Consider the following 20,878-nt stretch of genomic DNA (forward strand, 5'->3'; position numbering starts at 1 on the left):
TTGGATTCAGTACTGGACATGATTCTGTACGCAATTTGATTAATGAATTTGCTGAAAAAAAAAAGCTGAAATAAAAAGAAATATTGTTACAGAAATTTATCTACGCTATTATTTATTAAATTACAAATGGATGCAGCCACTCGACACCAAAAGAACTATTTGGGAATAAAGATTTAATATTATTATGCTGGAAAAATTCAAGTTGAAACTTTGGCACTGTTAGATACAGAAGGACAACACAACTCAGCTGCTGTCAAAAAAATTGTGGAAGATACTCTATACAGATTTGGTATTAGCAAAGATCAAGTAGTATGTTCAAACCTAGACAATTCAGCCAATATGATTAGAGCAATCACACTTTTAAACAAATAATTAGGTGATGAAAATTAAAAGATAAAGCTTTGCAGGATGAAGAACAAGAGAGGTTTTTACGACAGGATACAAATGAAGAAGCGCAGCAGGTCGGGAAGAAAATCTCACCGTCATCAAGCTGATATGCTGTGTTGTTCACAGTTTGCAGCTAGCTATTTGTGATGCTTTAAAAAAATATACATTGCCAAACTTTTGGCAAAAGCCTGTTAAGTTGTTAAGAAACTAAGAAACTCAAATACAATATGTTTAGCAAGGAAGCAATACAAGGTCATTCCGATTTTGGATAAACTAATATGCTGGGGTTCAACAATGCTTTGGGATGAGTTAAGCCAACTTTGGGATCTTTTGAAAAAGCTGTATGATGAGACCGTTAAACTTCAAAGAATCGATATTACTCTAAGAGAGTTCCTAAAGGAATAATAGAAAAATATTTAAAATAATTAAAAACTGACCTAGAGAAGAATCAAAGATAAATAGTAGTAGACATTTTAAAACCAATGCAGAAACGAAAAGAAAAACTTTTCGATAATGATATATTTCTAGCTGCAGTTTATGTTGATGCTAGTTAGAGAATACTGTTGGATGAAAACCAGATAATACGAGCAGATTAAAACATAAAAATAGTAGCAGAAAAATATTTATAAAAGAGATGCCAGAAATATATTAGAAATAAGAAATTCTGCTGAACCATCTAAAACACTTCTTTCAGTTTTAAGTAAATCTAATTCTGATGTAGAAAATGAGGAACTTGAAAAAGGCTTGTTAAAAAAGGAAAAGGAGGTGTGACCAAAATTAATTTTAATGATAAAAATACATTTAATACAAACTTTATAGATGATTGTAAAGTAATAAAAAAAATGGTATGATTAAAAGTGAAATCAGCTTTTGAGGGAATTGACGAATATCAACAACAACAACAACAAAAATTCAAAGAGCATGCAGAGTAGTCACTTGTATGCCTGTCTCACAAGCAAGTGTAGAGAAGCTATTTTCTGCACTTAAGTTTATATCAAGCGATCTGCGTTCTTCACTCAAACATGATATTTTACATTTTTTATTTTTAAGGATGAATAAAGATTTTGATTAATAAAATGTTAACAGTACTCAAGTTACTGTCATAAAACAATTTTAAAATTTTTTGATTTGTTTTGTGCAGATCAGAGCCCAAAACTCTAATGAAGCTGGAGCCAATTTTTAGACCTTAGCTGCAAAGCCCAGCTTAGATAAATGCATCACTTTTAATAATATTTAGCTTGACTTTGTAAAAGCCCTTCAATAAAGTTCCTCTTGAACATCTTCTTGTGAAACTTTAAACTTATAAAATTAATGGTTTAATTCTTAGATAAAAACGATAAATGGTAATTATTCTGATTGGGAACAGTAAAAAAAAAGTGTTCCCCAAGGTTCATCTTTCTCAGCCCTATTATTCATTATATACACTAATGATATTCCTGATTTAATTACCTCTAATGCAACATTTCTTGCTGTTTACACTAAAAGATTTTACCCTCTTACTAAATAGCATCTACACTCAACTGCAAAATGATATTGATTTTGGTTGACTTGACAACTAACTGGAGGATGAAATTTAATATAGAAAAACATTCAGTTGTACATCTGGGTTACAAAAAAAACAGCATGTCTATACGATGGACAATGCAATGCAACAAATAAGGATTAACATCAAATTTACTAACTCCAAAGCTGACCTAGGAGTACATATAAATAAAAATTTATTTTTCTCTAAACATACTTCTATGCAAGTTAATTAAAAAATGCAAATAACTAGTCTAATAAAATCTGCTACCTGAACTCACTTTGTTTTAAAAGACTATTCTTAGCACCAGACCATAGTGGATATCAATATATCTATTCTGCTTTAAGACAAACGACAATGGATTATGTAACTTTTCACGTTACCAAAGATTATCAAAAATTAAAATGACAACCATGATACAAAATAATCTGAGGAAATTTAATTAAAGATTTAAAATGGCTCAACAACAATTATCAATGTCAAGCAATCTTTCTAAAAACGATTACCAAATTTGTTACAAGAAGTCATACTTTCAAACTGAAAAAAGTCATCTTGCCATTTAACTAATCAACAAATGGAACTCATTGCCAAATGTTGTAAATGTACCATACTATTGGAAGATTTTAAAAGCAAATTTGACATTTTCCTACAGAAATGAACATTTATAATTAACATGAAAAAACAAAAACAAAACAAAAACAAACATATATAACATATACAAAACTATGAGGTGTAAACAGGCTGTCAGGAAAGTTGACTACATTTTTTTTTAGTAATTTCTTTAAACTATTTCTTGCCATTTTCACTTTTATACAAATATTATTAAATTTTCTTACTTAAAAACAAAAAAAATATACATATTTAATCAAATATTAAGATAAAACTAAAATATTATTATACCATCTATTTTTTCTGTAATAGCCAATTCCAACTTCTCTTCCTAAATACAATCTTTTGTAAGTAACTCAAAATATATTTTTAATTTACTTTTACTATTTAAAGTATAAATAATTTATAACCTTTTCAACTGCTTCAGGTGAAAGCTGTGGAGCAGCTGGAAATACAACTAAAATTGCACTCATGTTGTCTCGGCTACCCTAAATATATTTTAAATGGAAATTCAAAATGGTTTTTTAACAAAACTAATTGCAAAAACTTTTTTTTAACTTAAATCTAAATAGTTCCATATTTTTGGGGTTTTGAGATGTTTTCATAAAACCTATTTTCTTATTTAAATATGGCATTATGCATAAGTGGGAGTAATTTGTTTACAAATAAATGCTTTTTCTGGAATTAGGCTGTTTTGCTGATATGTATAGGACAGAATAATTGTGCGGTAGTTCTATTAAAAGAATTACAAATAAAAATTTATGAGCAACTCCAACTCTTTTTGTGTCACGTTGTAACGTAAGTTATCATATCAGTTAGTGAAATTTTTTTTTGTAAAACTTTACTAAATAACTTCAGCCATGCACTGAGATTGATTTGTATTGGCAATTGGCTTATTTATTAAATTGAGGTACAACTAAATGGTTTGACCTTATTAGTAGTTGACAAAACATACTTATATATAAACTTTCTATATATTAAATATATAATTTTTTTTTTTATTAGTATTTTTATTTTATTTTGCTTTATATTATTTCATTTTATTTTACCATTTTACAAAAAATATAAGTTACTTTCATCACTATTTTAATATTAATTCTAGCATGATTAAAGTGGCATTACTTAAAACAAACTTTTATTTAGTAAACTTATTTGAAACAGTATTATGTATACAATACAAAATAGCATAGAAATTATAATAGAGCTAGCTATAGGATCCATTATACCTCAGTCAAGAAACACTGGTGGATTTTCAAGAAACATTTTTAAGGACATCTAAAACCTTTTGAAATCATTTATATTATTACTACTATTATTACTGTTGTTGCTATTGTTGTTAAAGAAGTCATTATCAGCAGAGTTTGAAAAAAAAAAAAAAGGATTTGAAAGCCATAAAATGATTATTTCTTTCTGATTTTGGTATAAAAGAGCTTCAAAAATGACAAGAGATTTATAGACTACTTTTAAGGAAAAAAGATAAGATTTTTAAGGTAAAGGAACAATCAATTTTGAACCTGATACCCTTATGTATAATGATGTTAAGGAATCCGGGACTTCGTGAGTCTAGGCTAAAAAGTTAAAGGTTCAAAGTCATTAAACCTTGTGAACATTTTTGTTATTGCAGATTGTAAGTCACCCAACATTAGGTTAAAACTAAGTAAAAAAAAAAAGAGATTTAAAGCCTGTGTCCGTTTGGGATTCCACATCCACATCGATTTTGTCACACCTTTATGTTAAAATGACATTTCCAAACATTTTTTGATTCTCAAGAAATTTAATATAAACTTTCAAATACAGTATTGGACAAAACATGATGAACATGGTAGTCTCTCTTTTCATGGTGGTGAACATGGTAGTCTCTCTTTGTATGGTGGTCAAAACATGGTGAACATATTTGTAATTAGTGTAAATAATTACATTATATATAAACTATTATTGTGTTGTGTCAGAAGGAACCTTGTGGGAGCATTATATATTATATTGTATATAACATTTATAATGTTTATTATACCCTCGGGGGTATTTGCAAATGTATATATATTGAGTAAAGATATTCACGAAGAGAGTGAGAAAAAACAAATATAGATTTATTATTACAATATTCAAATTTTAAACAAAACTTGATAAAAAACTGAAAAAAAAGCAGTTAAGCAATTGCATATATCAATTTTTAAATAATTTATTATGTTCTTAACAAAATTGAATAAGAATCGAAAAAAAAAACAAAAAAAACAACCTTGTCCTTAAATAACAACATTTTACTTTGGACAAAACAAGGTGGATGAATAAAAAGATGCATTTATTTTAAGATTTCATTATTCAATTTGTATTGTTTTTTTTCCACTTATATCATAACAGTACTCTAAAATAATAAAATAGATATATTTTGTCTGATCTATTTTTTTTTCAAAATAACTAAAAGCAGATTTCACTAGCGTTATTATGACTTTAAAATAATATTTAAAGTACATATACTTATACATATACTTTAGTAAAGTAATAATAAATTAGAAAATTATACAATACATATACTTTAGTAAAGTAATAATAAATTAGAAAAAAATTACTTGTAAATATGTATATACATATAAATTAGCAGAAAATCACTTGTCAAACTTTTTTCAATTTTTACTGTATTTTATCAATTAAGACTAATCAGAAAATCTTTCTGATGAGTCTTAATTGATGAAACATAGTGTAAAATGAAAAAAGTTTTACAAGTGATTTCTTTCTAATTTATTATTGCTCTATTCTTTTAAGAATGTTGAGCACTCTATTTTGTAGAACACATTCAAATTATTTGTATACACACACACACACACACACACACACACACACACACACACACACACACACACACACACACACACATATATACACACACACATATATATATACACACACACACATATATATATAAACACATGTATACAAATATATGTATGTATAGGGGCTATTATAGACAGTTTTCGACAGTATTTGGGTGCTGCCCAAATTCGAAATTGAGGACCTTTTTTTTTTTTTATAGCAAATATTGTTTTTTCCACTTAAAAATGCATACATTCAGAAATATTTCCACCAAGTTTCACCGGCACGTAGGGTACCTCCTATATATATATAATATATATATATATATATACAACGTTGATGTTGTATATATATATATATATATATATATATATATATATATATATATATATATATATATATATATATATAAATATATATATATATATATATATATATATATATATATATATATATATATATATATATATATACAACATCAACATAAAATCATGTTTAAAAAAATAAATATGCCATATTATATATGCAATCTTTCCTACCTAGCTATTCTAGAGCACGAGGAAAAACATTCGACGTTTGACAAAAAACATGTAATTTTCATGAACTTTACATCACTTATATCTTTTTTATAGAACTATATATTATTGCTAGTATCTTTTTTTATAATTAATTTTAATTACTTTGACTCAACCTCTTTCCAACCATGTATAGTAAATACTAAGTTTTACTTATTTATTATTAATGTCTTAAGACCACTATTGATAAAAAAAATATGCAGCAGAAATGTTTTCTCAAAAGAAAAGAAAAGTTTTTGAAGGTATCAAAACGCACAAATTTGTTTGAAAATTTCCATAATAATTAAAAAAGGAATGAGAAATCTAATGGAATAGGGAACCTTTTTAATATTTAAACATAATTTCTTAGTTCTTCGCATTTAAAAACTTAAAGGTTGATTTATTTAAAAAAAAAAAAAAAACACTTTGTTTAAAAAGGTTTCTTGTGAAAAAATAAAGTATAGCCTTTTCTCTATTCAAATCAAGTATTTACTTATGTTTTCTTGTAAAAATTGGTACATAGGATTTTGGTACAGAAATTATGTATATGTTTTTTCCTTTGTGTACCATTTGTTTTGATTTTTGCATTAGGTTTTGATGTTTTCTAATTGTATTTCAGTGCCATTAAACAATCTATTTTCCGTACTTAAGTACGAGGCATATTTTCAAAAAACCATCTATTTTTTAGCACAAAAAATAAAACAACTTCAGATCCACTTAACTTCTAAAAGTTGAAAGACCCCTCATTTTCAGTCTTTTATAAGCTATATACAATGTTATTCATATATTAAAATGTCAACAAAAGAAAACCCACCATACCTTTTTTTAATATATTAGTATGTTTTGTTATTTTATTTTGTAGGTATATCATATTATCATATAAATGTTTTAAAATTACCTTTGCTAAACATGTTTCTAAAAGTTCTTCACAAACTTTCTCTAAACACTGATGAACTTTTAGCCTTGCACGAATGTAATCAACTACTTCTTCATTAGACATAACATCCCAAACCCCATCACAGGCAATTATCAAAAATTCATCATCACTAGAGCGTTGAACAGTAATTATATCTGGTTCTGGAGAAACCAATTGCTCTGTTTGAGAAAAACCTATGACATTTTTGTAATCATAATCACCAAGCGCTCTTGAAACTGCTAGAGAACCATTGACTCTTTGAACCATGACACTTCCACCAGCATTTTCAATACGAAGTTTTTCTTTTTCACAATATGGTTTATGGTCTTGTGTAGCTAATTTAACGCTCTTATTGCTGCAAAGAACAGCTCTAGAGTCACCGCAATTTGCAAATATAATATTATCCTCAGTAATAAACACTGCAATAGCTGTGGTACCACTTTTTTCTTCACCTGTGCTAAACTTAGGAAGTTCTCTCATATTTTTATCTAACGCTAAAAAGCCTTCAATAATCTTAGCCTTAAATTTATCTAAATCCTCTAAAGAGTGTAAATAAGAATTATCTGAATCATTTTTACATTGCATTTGCAGTTCATTATCTACAGATTCGGAAGCATCGCTTCCAGAAGGCGAGCATAAATTTAATATTGTATCTAATAAATTTTGAGACGAATATTTGCTTACAAAGTCACCAGCATGACCGTCAAAAACTGCAAAATACGAACAATTTTTGAATTTAGGACTCAACTCTACTCTAATGGAGTGTGCATCTTCCATTTCAACACGCCATCCCTGCATTGAACATAACGCATATCGGAGACCATTACCCTCGCCAGCTTCTAAATCTTTCTCTTTTTTAGGTTTATCCAAAAACACACCCATTAAAGAAGTTGTTCGTTGACAGGAACTTTAAAGATGTTCCCTAAAAATTTGCCATATTGAAAGTTCTGAGAAAACTATGAGGTCATTGAAATATTGAAGTTCACGCGCGAGTGTTTGGTTGTTTTTTTTCCTGAAGTATGTCTGTCCATTTTCTAATGGCCAACCATTAATCTAAGTGAAATCAAAACTGATAAAAACAGTCGTGGATAAGAACACGTGTACTATCCGCTTTGTTTTGGGTTGCCTCAACTCAGTGGAATACTTCAAATGAGATTATAACCTCCTTAATATTTTCATAATTTTTAAATATTGTGAGTGTGTGCGCTCGCGTGTGTGTAAGAACAAAATATCACTGTCAAATACCATAGAACTCCACTGACCTAGAATAGAACGCTATTTAAAAATAATAGAGCTTTATTGAAAATAAGACTCAAAACAAAAGTGGCGATAAATTAGTTAAGCTGAGGTCTAATCTAAAAAGATTGTAACACAAAGGCGACCCTTTTTATTTAACACCCCATTCATTTTTTCATAATAATATAAACACGGCCGGATCTACCTTTGTCGAGGCTTAGGCCAAAATTTAGTATGAATGTCGTTTAGCATAAGAGATAATGCATTACCCAACCTACCCAGTGGGCATGCGTTATCCGAGGGACGTCCGTTGGACGTCTTAAGGACCTCTGTACGTCCGTGAGACGTCTAATGAACTTCCTGTGGACGACGCAGTCGTGTCCACTGGGAAGAGATTTAATTAATGACATAAGTTTATTACCAATAAAATTAAATAAATAAATGACGCATAGTGTAAAATCAACAATAGTAACACACTTTCTTCAGGAATAGTGTCAGATACCAACCATAAATATACTTTCTTAGTTTTTTGGTTGGCAAAGTCATTGACCATATCATCTTCAAAGTTTACTTCCCGTATGATATTCCTTTCAATAATTATACAAGTCAGGTTTGAGAGCTGTTAAAGCATTGAGATAGGCAGCCTATTTTTGATCAATTTCATTTTAGCAATCAATCTTTCCAAACAGTTTTTTTACTATCAAGAAACACCTTCACAATCTCCTTAAATTTCTCTAACTTTATTCCAAAGAAGATATATCGAAGTCGTTTTTATATATTTGGAGTGAAGTTGTTTCCTCGACACTCCCAGAGTCCAGTTTCACCAACTTAGATAAGAATCCAAAAAAAGGTGATATATGATTTTAACACACAATTTCCGGTTAAGAACAGAAGCTTTGGGGAGAGTGGGGTATTGGCGAACAGCTAAGCGGGAATGCAAACTAAAGACACAAATTATATAAAATATATTTTTTATATATTTGATGCTTATCAATTAACCTAACTATTCAGTCACAATCCCCCAAAAGTAATTTTTATTTATCTTAGTCTAAAAAAAAATTTAGGGCAATAATAAAACCATTGGTGTTCGGAATTACCCTACGTACGTGGGGTAATTCCGAACACACCGTGTGTAATCACAAACGCTGTTATGTAATAGCAAATAAAATACTAATTAAAACAATTAAGTGGAAAAATTGTACTATTCAACAACAACAAAAGTAGTAATTATAGTAGTTACAACAGGAATGTTACTCAATAAAAAAGTTGCATGAATTTATCAAAAAAAGTTAGGATCAAATTATTGTGAGTAACAATTGCAACTTTGTTACACCACTGCACGTCCGCAACTTTGCATGGGCCATTATCTGCCTCTCAGCAGGTAAAAAAAAGTTATCAAATATATTTTCTATTATGTTGTTTTGATCATGTTCGGAATTACTCCGCGTTTTCCATTACCCCACATCCCCTAGAGATCAATTAATAAAATAGAGCTGTCAACATGAAGTTTCTAGTAAGGTGATATTTGAGTGGAAGTTGCATGTCTATAGGAGTTAACCGCACTAATTGAATTTTTAAATATAGTATTTCTGTGCACCAGCTTTCTCTGCTCCTTTTTGCCCTTTTTTTTTTTAGTTTATGCTTTGACAAACTTTTTCAGTGATTGGATGCTGGCCACCATAACTATTTTGTGTAGTTTTGAATTTTAAAGTGTCTTAGTAATAGCTGCTTTTTCTAAGATTTCATTACTGAATATTGCATATATTCAAGTTTCATTCATCATCATGTTGTAAAATTTTGTTAAGCCGAAGCATTCGCTTAAAAGTTCCGAATACCTATTCGAATTTTCATTGTTATTTTACTTACAATGAACTATTTGTTGATATAGTTTTGAAGTATATTCAATTGAAATTAATTCTACAGAAAATCGAAAAATTAATGATTGGTTTAATGAGATTAAAAGATGATTTTTAAAACAGCCAATTTATATTTTAATACAACCAACTATTTTATATTTTACATTGTGTGACTATCATAAGTAAAATCTTTTTTAAAACTGTTTTTAAAAGTGATCATATAAGATCTTTCATTCAGTGAAAAATAATAAAATCTTTTATTCAGAGAGTGACGATAAAATAAAACACCTGCTTGCAGGATTTTTTTTTCAAAGAAAAAATCAATACTTAATCTGTAAAAGTTACTTTCAAATGACATTAAAATAAAGCCAGTCCTTGCAGGAAAGTGCTTAAATGGAAAGCATGAAATGGAGGTTTTATGTAAAATAATTATCAGAACATATTTTATATATTTCTATACAGCTTTACAAGATTTATGTAATTCATAAATTACATGAATGTAAATATAACAAAAATTTCAAAAATGTTAAATCCCTGATACAAAAATAAAGTAACTACATTTCTTATATAGTGGGGAAGACCAGGGCTATTTGGAAGCAGGGTTGGGGTCAAATACATAGGATCAATTAAAAATATAAATACGTTAATTCTATATTTCCAAATACAAATTCAAATATGAATATATGAAATCCACATTTTACAAATACAAATTCAAATCTACTTTATGTACTTTAGGTTAAAAAAAAAGTATAAAATTTTTTTTGAGATATTGGTATTTACATGTTTTTTGGAAAAAAACGTAATTTTTGAAACATCTATATTTGGAACATCTATAATTTCCTTAATTTTCATAATTTCCTATAACTTCCTTTTTACTTTTCAAAGAAAATAGTTTGACGTAAAAATTATGATAAAGATTTCAGTCACAGTTGGTTTACTATTTCCAGCCAGTTTTTTTTCCATAGTTGCGTTTTTCAGGATCTATAGATTTTTGGGGTTAATTGACAAAATTTTCACGGGGCAACCCAACTAACACAAAACGTTCAACGAACGTTGCGATAGTTCAAGAACGTTCTATAAACGCTCATAGAACATGCTCAAACGTTCGCAACGTTCGTCGAACGTCCTTAAACGTTTTGTGTTAGCTGGGTAGTTGAGGAGTAGACTTGCAAAACCAGTTAATTCACTTTTTTTTTTTAAATGACTTAGCAACATTTTTGTGTTGTTTTCTTATTCCTACATCTTCGTAAATAAAGATTAAATTTAAAAGAAACTATTTTAATTACATTTGACCTGATTAAAATTATGTTGTCCGTACAAAATAAGATGAAAAAAAAATTTCTGTTCATCCGAAATAAGACAAATATTTTGTCCGATTCACATTCGTTTTTACAACGTTGCCGAATGCTGACCCTAATTTTGAGGGCTGTATATATATATATATATATATATATATATATATATATATATATATATATTATATATATATATATATATATATATAAATATATATGTTAAAAATATTATACTTTTAACATATATATATGTTAAAAATATAAGTTTAAATATAACAAGCATTATTATATATTGTTATAGTATTAATCTATATACTTAAAAGTATTAATCTATATACTTACTGTATAAAATTGCTACACAATACTACATCAACACAATACTACACCAAACAAAACCATTCAAAATTTTGTGTTTGTCAGAAATTTTTCTTACAAATAATATTTCTTTTTAAGGGAAATCGATTAATTGATGCGTTATTTTGCCAGTATTTATCAGGTGATTTAGCTATGAAAACTCGATTTGGAAAAAGATAAGGAACAAAAAATAATAATGCTAAAGAAGCCATAAGAAATTTTATTTCAAGTCTTTATGTCTATATTTATTTATTTTTATATTTATTTTTATATTTATGTCTATATTTATTTATTTTTATAGTCTATATTTATTTATTTTTACATTATGTTTAAAACATGTTTAAAAAGTATTAGAAAGGTGTAAAGTATCTTCAAAAATTTCAAGTCAAAAATTTCAATTCTTTAAGCTACAGAAAGTCATTATGTTTAAAACATGTTTAAAAAGGTGTAAAGTATCTTCAAAAAGTCACTTTTGATTGATTATTCTATTTCTTACAAAATGTTTTACAGAATATTTGTTGGTGAATTTAATACTTCATTTAAACCGCCTGCTTCTGATTCTTGCACAACATGTGGCAATCTCAGCCACATGATTAAAAATTGCGATGGTATTAAAAAGGCTGATGATTTAATTAAGCTGAGAATTCACAATGGTTACTGTACAACAGGTATTTTAATCATGGCAACTTGGCTTGTATAACTTTGGCTTGTATGATTTGAGTAGCAAGTTAAACCACTCAAACACCCGGTTAGAACTCCAATCAGGAAAAGGATCAAATAAAGTTGCCAATGCAGTGTATCATTTTCTAACAACACATATACCAAAGTCATTGCATTTTACTAATGAAATTTACACACTTCATTTAGTTAGTGATGTAGGTCGAGATCAAAATAGAAACAATATTGTGTTAGCAATGGCACAATTTTGACTGTTTAATTCACCAAATCATATGAAGAAAGTTGAGTTATTTTTTCCAGTAAGAAGACATACTTATTTACCATGTGATAGATTATTTGACTAGATTAAAAAATATCTGAAAGCAAATAATGAAGTTCTAGAGCCCAGAGGCTTTCATGCAATTTTTTCAAGTCATTGTAATACTGCAAACAAACTTAACTTAGAATGGTTTGTAAAAGACTGGAAAATGTCATCCATTTTGACTAGTAAACCTTTTGTTGGATTTTTCCAATTTAAAAGTTTTATAAAATTTTTCTTTGTCAAGTAAAAACTTGACAAAGCAAAATTTATGGTTACAATACAATCAGATATTAACTAAAAAAGAAATTTAGGTCATCCAATTTAACTCCTAATGAGAGGAAAAACACATGCGTTCAATCTCAATCCAAAAAATATAAAAGAAAATTGTTTTATTAGTTCAGCACAGCCCAAAGATATACATCATTTGTTTATGGAGATGAGTGGAAAACCTATATATATATATATATATATATATATATATATATATATATATATATATATATATATATATATATATATATATATATATATATATATATATATATATATATATATATATATATATATATATATACATATATATATATATATATATATATATATATATATATATATATATATATATATATATATATATACATATATATATATACATACAGTGGCGGCGTTAGGGTAGGGCCTGGTTGGGCGATGGCCCAGGGCGCCGATTATAAAGGGGCGAAACTAATTGGTTATTTTACCCTTTGTCTTTTTTTTGAATGGGGTTAAATTGAGCTAGGGGCGCCGTAGAAATCTCGCCCAGGGCGCTGGTAGTGCTAAAACGGCACTGTATATATATATATATATATATATATATATATATATATATATATATATATATATATATATATTATATATATATATATATATATAAATATATATATATATGTATATTTATATATATATATATATATATATATATATATATATATATATATATTTATATACTGCATTTGTATGAAATGTTCAGGAATAACAAAAAACTGAATGATTTCATTATTAAATGGAAAATAAAAATTTCAAAACATGCTATGATAGATTATTAATTCAGAAATAGGTTTACAATGAAGTTTTATGGATATTTAATTTAACTGATTACTTAGGAGTAATAATTGGAGTTGACTCATTTTGATAACCAAATTTTAAATTATTTTAGAAGTTGACTAATTTTCCATAATAACTTTAATGACTGTTGTAAAAATGTTAATGGTAAAGCTTTTTTATTTTGAGTCCTAAATACAAAAAAATTATGCAGGAATAAAACAAGCCGGGGGGAGGGGGCCAGGAGGCCTTGGCCCCCTTAATAATTTAAATTTTTTTTTTTTTTGTAAGAAATCTACTGTAAAGTATATAGAATGACTTTATTTCTATAGCATTTATTTTCTTGAGATAAACTTGAAATCTGAGAAAACCTTACATTTTTTCAATACTGCATTTTATTGCAAAAAATTAAGTATTTATTGTAATACACGTGAGGTTTTTACAGATCACAATTCGATTGTCAAATCGAATGTGATGTGTAAAAATCCCATTCGATTTTATAAAATGTTGATAATAAAAATGTTGATAATATTATTTTAAAAATGTTGATAATAACATTCGATAAAAATCGAATGTTATTATCAAAATTTTTTTTCGAATTATTATCAGCATTTTATTATTAAAACATTTATTAATTAAATTATTTAAAAAGGCTTGTTTTAGTTATTATAAATTATTGTTTTCAAATTTTTTCTTGATCATAACTCCCCCCCTCCTTTTTTTTTCGATCGAAGAAACCCTAGGCTCCCCTCCCCCCAATATCAAAAATGCCATCAAAATCGGGATTTCGACCAAACATGAAATTGGCTGGTTTGCGGATTAAGCCATCGATATGTAAGTAAGAGCCTCCTCGTCTGTAGTGGTTTTCTTGGCCTTGGGGAGGTGAATTATTAAAAATAAAAAAAATAATTTTTTTTTTGAAACCCCGGAGGGGCTCAAGAAATTTTAATAATGAACGCAAGTTAAAAATGGTACCTATATCCATACTCTTTAAAACTACTCTTTAGTACTTACAAAAAAATTTGCAGTTAGGGCTACAGAGCTCAAAGAGTAAAAACAGACGCAACTATCTCCGTTTTCTCTATATTATTTTATAGGTAAATTATTTTTACGTCAGTAAAAACAGCTTTAAAAAAAATTTTGTTTTGATCTAAATCATATCTAAGAGTAAAAAAGATAATGCTTAATAAAAGATAATAGATGCTTATAGATGCGAATAGATACGAATAGATACGAATAGGTAATTAATTTGAAAAGATGCTTTAATAATTATATTCATGTAATAAAAATGACGTAGATATAGCCAAACTTAATTCATAAAAAGATTTTTATTTTTATAAATAAAATTAACTTACAATCAAAAGTTTTTTTTTATTAAAGTACAAACAAGTCTATTATTCAGTATCAGCTAACTCCTAACATTCAAACCTAAACTAAAACCTAAGACCCGTTATTATAAATTCAAATAAAAATATTAGTAAAAAGGAATTTAAAATGTCTTTGTTTTATACGGCAAACAAAATGCATCTTCTCATTTCCTAACAAACATTAAATCTGAGAGATATAGCTAATAAAGAGAGTCGACTATAAAGCACTAAGCATATATAAAAAAATAGTATTAATTTTGATATCATACTCAAGCTGTATTTTTAGTTTTTTTTTTTAACTACTAATATAGCTATTTGCGTTGTTCGTTACTAAAACTTAAATAAACAAGTATTGGTGTTTATAGTAACAACTTTGATTTGCAATTACAACTTAACGTGTTAGCCGTATGAAAATTAAATATGGAAATGATTTCTTTCAAGACCTGTTTTGGTGGCATCTACCACTCAATTATAGGAGTGATTGTCATAACTGCTGTGTCGTGTAGACAACAAAATCACTGATCATTATTACTCGGTAACAATTTTAAAAAAATTAGTCGCACGAAATGCCGAGATTAAAAAATATACATGATGCAAAGGTGTACAATATTAATGTTAAACTACATAACTAAAATTTTGAGTAAAATTTAAGTAGAGCTTTAATAAAAGATGCTTATTTTATAGAAATAGTAATTGTATTATTTATTGTTAATTGTAATTAGTAATAACTTATTAATAATTACTGTGTAAATATTATTAAGTTATTATTAATAAGTAGGTAAAATATCGACGACGTAGGCCCGCAATATTAAAAAGATCTCTCATAAGATATTTGTGTTCATGATAAATAATAACACAATTTTGTGCTAAAAATAAATTTGAGTATGCTAGTGTATTGAGATAAATTTTTTCAAAAATTTATAACAGCCTACAATATAATTTATGCACGGTTTGCTTGATCTGTATTGATTTCTTCAACATCTTCATCAAAAAATAATTAGCTTTTATCTTTTGGTTAAGTACCATTAAAAATTTTCCGCTTTTATTGAAAATCTAATAGTTTAGCTTTCAAAATTTTTATTTAATTTTTGATGTATAAAATTAGTTAAAGTTTTGAATATATAAATATGTGAAATTGAAACTAGTTGTTTGAATTTCAACATTTAAAGCCTTATTTAAATGTTAACTGTATGCAATCTTCAGATTATAATTTAAAACTATTCAAATAATTCTCATCTTTTTGTAATTTTTAATTCATATTCAGTTTTAATATCATATTGAGTTCTTGACTTCCATTCAAGGCAAAGTTTCTATGCTATTATCTATCACCAATCACTATGTTTTAACAATAATATAAACTTACTTGTTGATAAAACAACAATCGCTGACTATTATTGAGTCAGTTAGGAAGCTTAAATTTGGGACTATGAAGAAACCCTATGTGCCGAAATAATAACATCTGATTGTCTTATTTTAACCAGTTAAATATTCTTATACGACGATCGCGTTTAAACCGGCTCTTGATTACATCTAAAATTTCTTTTTCTGCTGATTCTTTAGCCGCATGGTCGCTGCAAAACTTCGTAAGTTTATTATAATAGTTAAGTTGTTTGTTTTAACATTTAGTTTAATAACAGAATTAAGTTGTTTGTTTTAACATTAAGTTTAATATAAGAATTCAGTTTAAGATTAGGATTAGGGCATAATCAACTTATTTTTATTTTAAGAGATTTGTTTTTAATACTTTACCTAACGCATTTGTTTTTAATACTAACCATAACGCATTAAAAAATTTAGATCAAGACATTTGTTTAATTTGGTTGAATAATGGTTCTTATCATAAATAAACATTATAAAATAAGTTTAATAATAAACTTTGTAAAACATGTTATTGAATGAGATATTAACAAAAGCATTTGTTGTTTTGCCGTTATACTTCCAAGCCTTCCCTTCCCAATTTTTTATTAAACATTCAGATGCAATATTCCTATTTTATAATGTTTTTTTATAATGTAATGTATTTTTTAGAATAAATAATAATTAAATAAGCTTTTGATTTTTGTAATATTTATTTTAATTTATAATTAGATAAACTTAATGGACACTGACAGACACAAAGGTCCACGACATTTTCAAAGTGGTGCTGCAAAAGGAAAGCATCAAAGGATTGTTCTGAACGAGAGGCTCGAGAATTGAACAAAACACCTCGAATTACTAAATTCTTAATTGGTCAATCAGCTACAGAAAATGAGACACCAGCTTCATCATGCAGTATGTCTATTCCTTACAAAAATCCCGAGGACAGCCAGAATGTTGAGAAAACAGACATTGATTTAGAGCAAGAATTGCCTGAATGTCACGGCAGTCAAGTGAATATACAAGCTGATGACATCAGCAGGTGGCCAGAAAAAATCACAGCAGAATTCATCAATTACTGGGCTGGCAGAGGCCATATGGATCTCAACCACAGTGATGTCAAGTCTTTGAATGATAAATCAGCAATCCAGAAAGCTGCAAACAGCGTCAGTCGGAAATGTGCATCAACAATGTTTCAGCAATTGAATCGCAATAGAGAAGTTGTAAAACGTTCTTGGCTTTGCTTTTCTCCGGCAAATGGTCGAGTTTACTGTTTTTTCTGTAAGATAATGCGTACAGTGAGATCCCAATTTACACACGATGGTTTCTGTGATTGATCACAGAAACCATCGTGATCGACTCAGTTCACATGAGCAATCCAAAGATCATATTGAAGCTTTTTGGAAAACAGCAAGTCGTGCTAAAAAAGCTGGACGTATAGACTCTGAACTTGCCCATGAAATGGATCGACATGAACATTATTGGCGTAGTCTGCTTAAACGACTAATCAGTGTGCTTAAGTTTGTATGTGAACGAGGCCTCGCTCTTCGTGGAGATAATGAAACGATTGGATCGCCTAACAATGGCAATTATTTAGAGTTACTAGAACTTTTGGCAGAATACGATGATTTCTTAGGACAACAAAAATCTTGCCAGTTGTGGTTCTGGTCACACAAACTATTTTTCATATACTGTCTGTGAAGAACTTGTTAGACTAATCGACAATCGTGTTTTAAACGAAATCATTTCATGCTTAAAATTGTCGAAATACTATTCAGTGTCTCTCGATTCTACTGCTGATGAAGGTCATGTTGATCAACTAACTCTAATATTCAGATATATGGAACAAGATAGACCAGTTGAAAGATTCGTGAAATTTTTGCCGAATCAAGGACACAAAGCGGAAGAAATGTTTCGCGGATTAATGAATTTCCTTGAAGACCATGACATTGACATTCAGAATTGTCGTGGGCAATCTTACGATAACGCTTCAGCTATGAGTGGGAGATACAATGGCCTTCAAGCTAAAGTGTCAGATGTAAATCATCACGATACCCTGTGCTGGACATTCACTAAATCGGGTTGGAGTAGCAGCGAGCAAATGCTGTGCTTCAGCAGTAGTATTTTTTGACTTTCTCGAGGCACTGTATGTGTTCTTCACAGCTTCCACAAATCGTTATGCACTTCTCACAGACTCTCTAAAAAGTGTGGAATCTGGTTGGGTGCATGTACCGAAAAGGGTATCTACAACACGATGGTCCTGCCAATCCGATGCAGTAAAAGCTCTCATCGTTGGATATCATCCTATCCGCAATACACTTCAAAATATATCGGAGAATGAAAATGAAACACCTAAAGCACGTTCCGAGGCAAATGGTCTTCATGGCAAGATGTGCAAATTGGAAACTGGTATCTATGCTGCATTTTGGCACGACATTTTTGCTCGAAGTAATGCTACAAGTCATATACTACAAGATCCCAAACTCGATCTGAACACAGCCATAGCAGCACTGAAGTCTTTGCAGCGTTTTGTGAGTGAAAAACGAGACCATTTTTGTGATTTTGAGGAAAAAGGGAAGGAGATGTCTGGAACTGATGAATATATAAAAGCACGCAAGCATTATCAAAGCGTGCGGCTCACTCCATTAGATTATGGAGGATCAGGAGAAGCTAGACTTTCTCCTTGTAATAGATCAATATCAAACCTCTTTGAATCAACGCTTAAAAGTATATGAGAATACCTGTTCTCTTTTCGGTTTTTTGAGAAAACTGGATTCACTGGAGTGCAATAAGATAGAAGCAGCTGCAAGAAAATTGGTTGATGAGTATAAGGATGATTTAGATCCAGCACTTAGTGGCGAGCTTGTGCAGTTTACAGCTTTCTTCACTAAATTTCTTCTTGAAGAAGATGATAACATTGGGAGAGAACATTTTCTTTACAAACTATTGCTGAAGAAGCAAGTTACTTATGTACTTGGTCCTAATGATCACAAACTGTTCTGGGGAACGTTCGTTCAGTAAAATAAAGTTCGTAAAGAATCGACTCCGCACTACAATGACTCATGGCTATATGAGTCATTGTAGTGCGGATATTCTCAGAGAGATTGACTTTAACCAATTGATTCAAGACTTCGCAAAGGTGAAGTCTCGTAAAGTGCGGGGCTTGTAATTATAATTTCAATTCATCTGTTTCCCTTCTCCAGATATCTTCGGCTTTGCGTGTTAATTGTGTTTAAATATTTGCTTGTTTATTAGTGTAATATAAATATTTCATCAATCTGTTGTACATGTACAGTTCCTAATATAATCACATTATTATGAATAAGAATGCTACCTTTTTGTGTTTTTAAGGTAGAGTGTTTTATTTAACTATATGGTTCAACTATGTTAATTAAAAATGCTTAAGAAATGCACATCACTATTATTAAAAATATATAGAGTTATCTTTTTTACGTTTTTAAGGTAGACTGGGCCTCCACAAAATATATGCCCAGGGCCTCCACATATCTAAATCCGGCCCTGCATAACATTGTTTCAAATTGAACTTCCATTTCTCTCTTGTCTAGTTCTTCGTTTGCAGCCAATACATAAATTACTGCTTCTTGATCAACAGTATCAAAATCTCGATGTATTTTAAAAAGATTTTCAGTCATATTTTTAACGATACCAAATGCAATTTCAATACACATACCTAATGTTTGTAACTATGATCTCCAATTTTTTGTTTCTCCGAATATTCGTGAAAACATTTGAGCTGTTAGAGTAATATCAAATTTTAGAAACGCGGTAAGAATATAGAGATTTCATAGAAAGTCTTCAGAACATCGACGAAAAATATAATTCTGATGTACTATTAAATGTACCAAACATTTTTCTTAACGTCTTATGTTGAGTCGTTTATAAGATTCTATAAAAACCGCACATTTATTTAAAATACCAAACAATAAGATGGCTTTTTTTGTCTTTTGTGTGATATCTGCAATACCTAAATTTAATAAATGTGCATAACACCAAGTATGAACTTGATTAAGAGAAACTTGATTTAGAGAAACTTTATTTAATCATGTATTAAAATCTTTAATCTTCATATGTACATATAAATAAATATATATACGCCATCAATACAATTTCCAATACATTTATCTTTATAAACTTTCATATTTTTTAAAATTTAGCGCATTAAATTATAGATTTTCTCTCCATTTGTTTAAGTACAACAAACAACGGCTACTAATCGTTTATAAACACGATCCTTTTAAACATCGATTTACTACGCCAATATCTTGGGTGGTGTCTAATTGAATACTGCATATTTCAGCTTTATTCCTTTAATTTGAGAGAATTTATATTGACATTGACTTGGTTCTTATTAATAAATATACTATAAATGTCTTTATCGTTGGTTTTTATAATGTATGTTTTGGTACATGTAGTATGAAGTGAAGACATTTCATGTTTACAACTCTTTGAGAAACATGTTTAGTATTGAATACTTAATTAAATAGCAAAACTCCTGTTTTTTTGTTGTTGTTTTTTTGTAGTTATTTAGGTGCTCCCAG

General features: G+C 28.7%; 2 protein-coding genes across 2 annotated transcripts in view; one reads left to right on the forward strand and one right to left on the reverse strand.

The window, feature by feature from the left end:
- Positions 1 to 7,851, reverse strand: part of LOC100210460 (protein phosphatase 1A) — a 23,197-nt gene extending 15,346 nt beyond the window's left edge. The window contains exons 1-3 of the mRNA XM_065805823.1: positions 6,779 to 7,851; positions 2,929 to 3,006; positions 2,810 to 2,849 (exon numbers count right to left, since the gene is read on the reverse strand). Coding sequence (XP_065661895.1) covers positions 2,810 to 2,849; positions 2,929 to 3,006; positions 6,779 to 7,678 — 1,018 coding nt within the window. The 5' untranslated portion in view covers positions 7,679 to 7,851. The remainder of the gene's footprint in view (positions 1 to 2,809; positions 2,850 to 2,928; positions 3,007 to 6,778) is intronic.
- Positions 7,852 to 12,036: 4,185 nt separating this feature from the next.
- Positions 12,037 to 19,054, forward strand: LOC136085499 (uncharacterized). Its single transcript, XM_065806813.1, has 5 exons — positions 12,037 to 12,205; positions 17,202 to 17,600; positions 17,731 to 18,012; positions 18,098 to 18,400; positions 18,483 to 19,054. The coding sequence occupies exons 1-5, from the start codon at positions 12,037 to 12,039 to the stop codon at positions 19,052 to 19,054; spliced, it is 1,725 nt and encodes a 574-aa protein (XP_065662885.1).
- Positions 19,055 to 20,878: the final 1,824 nt, after the last annotated feature.

Source organism: Hydra vulgaris, chromosome 09, assembly GCF_038396675.1.
Source record: "Hydra vulgaris chromosome 09, alternate assembly HydraT2T_AEP".
Classification (NCBI taxonomy): Eukaryota; Metazoa; Cnidaria; class Hydrozoa; order Anthoathecata; family Hydridae; genus Hydra; species Hydra vulgaris.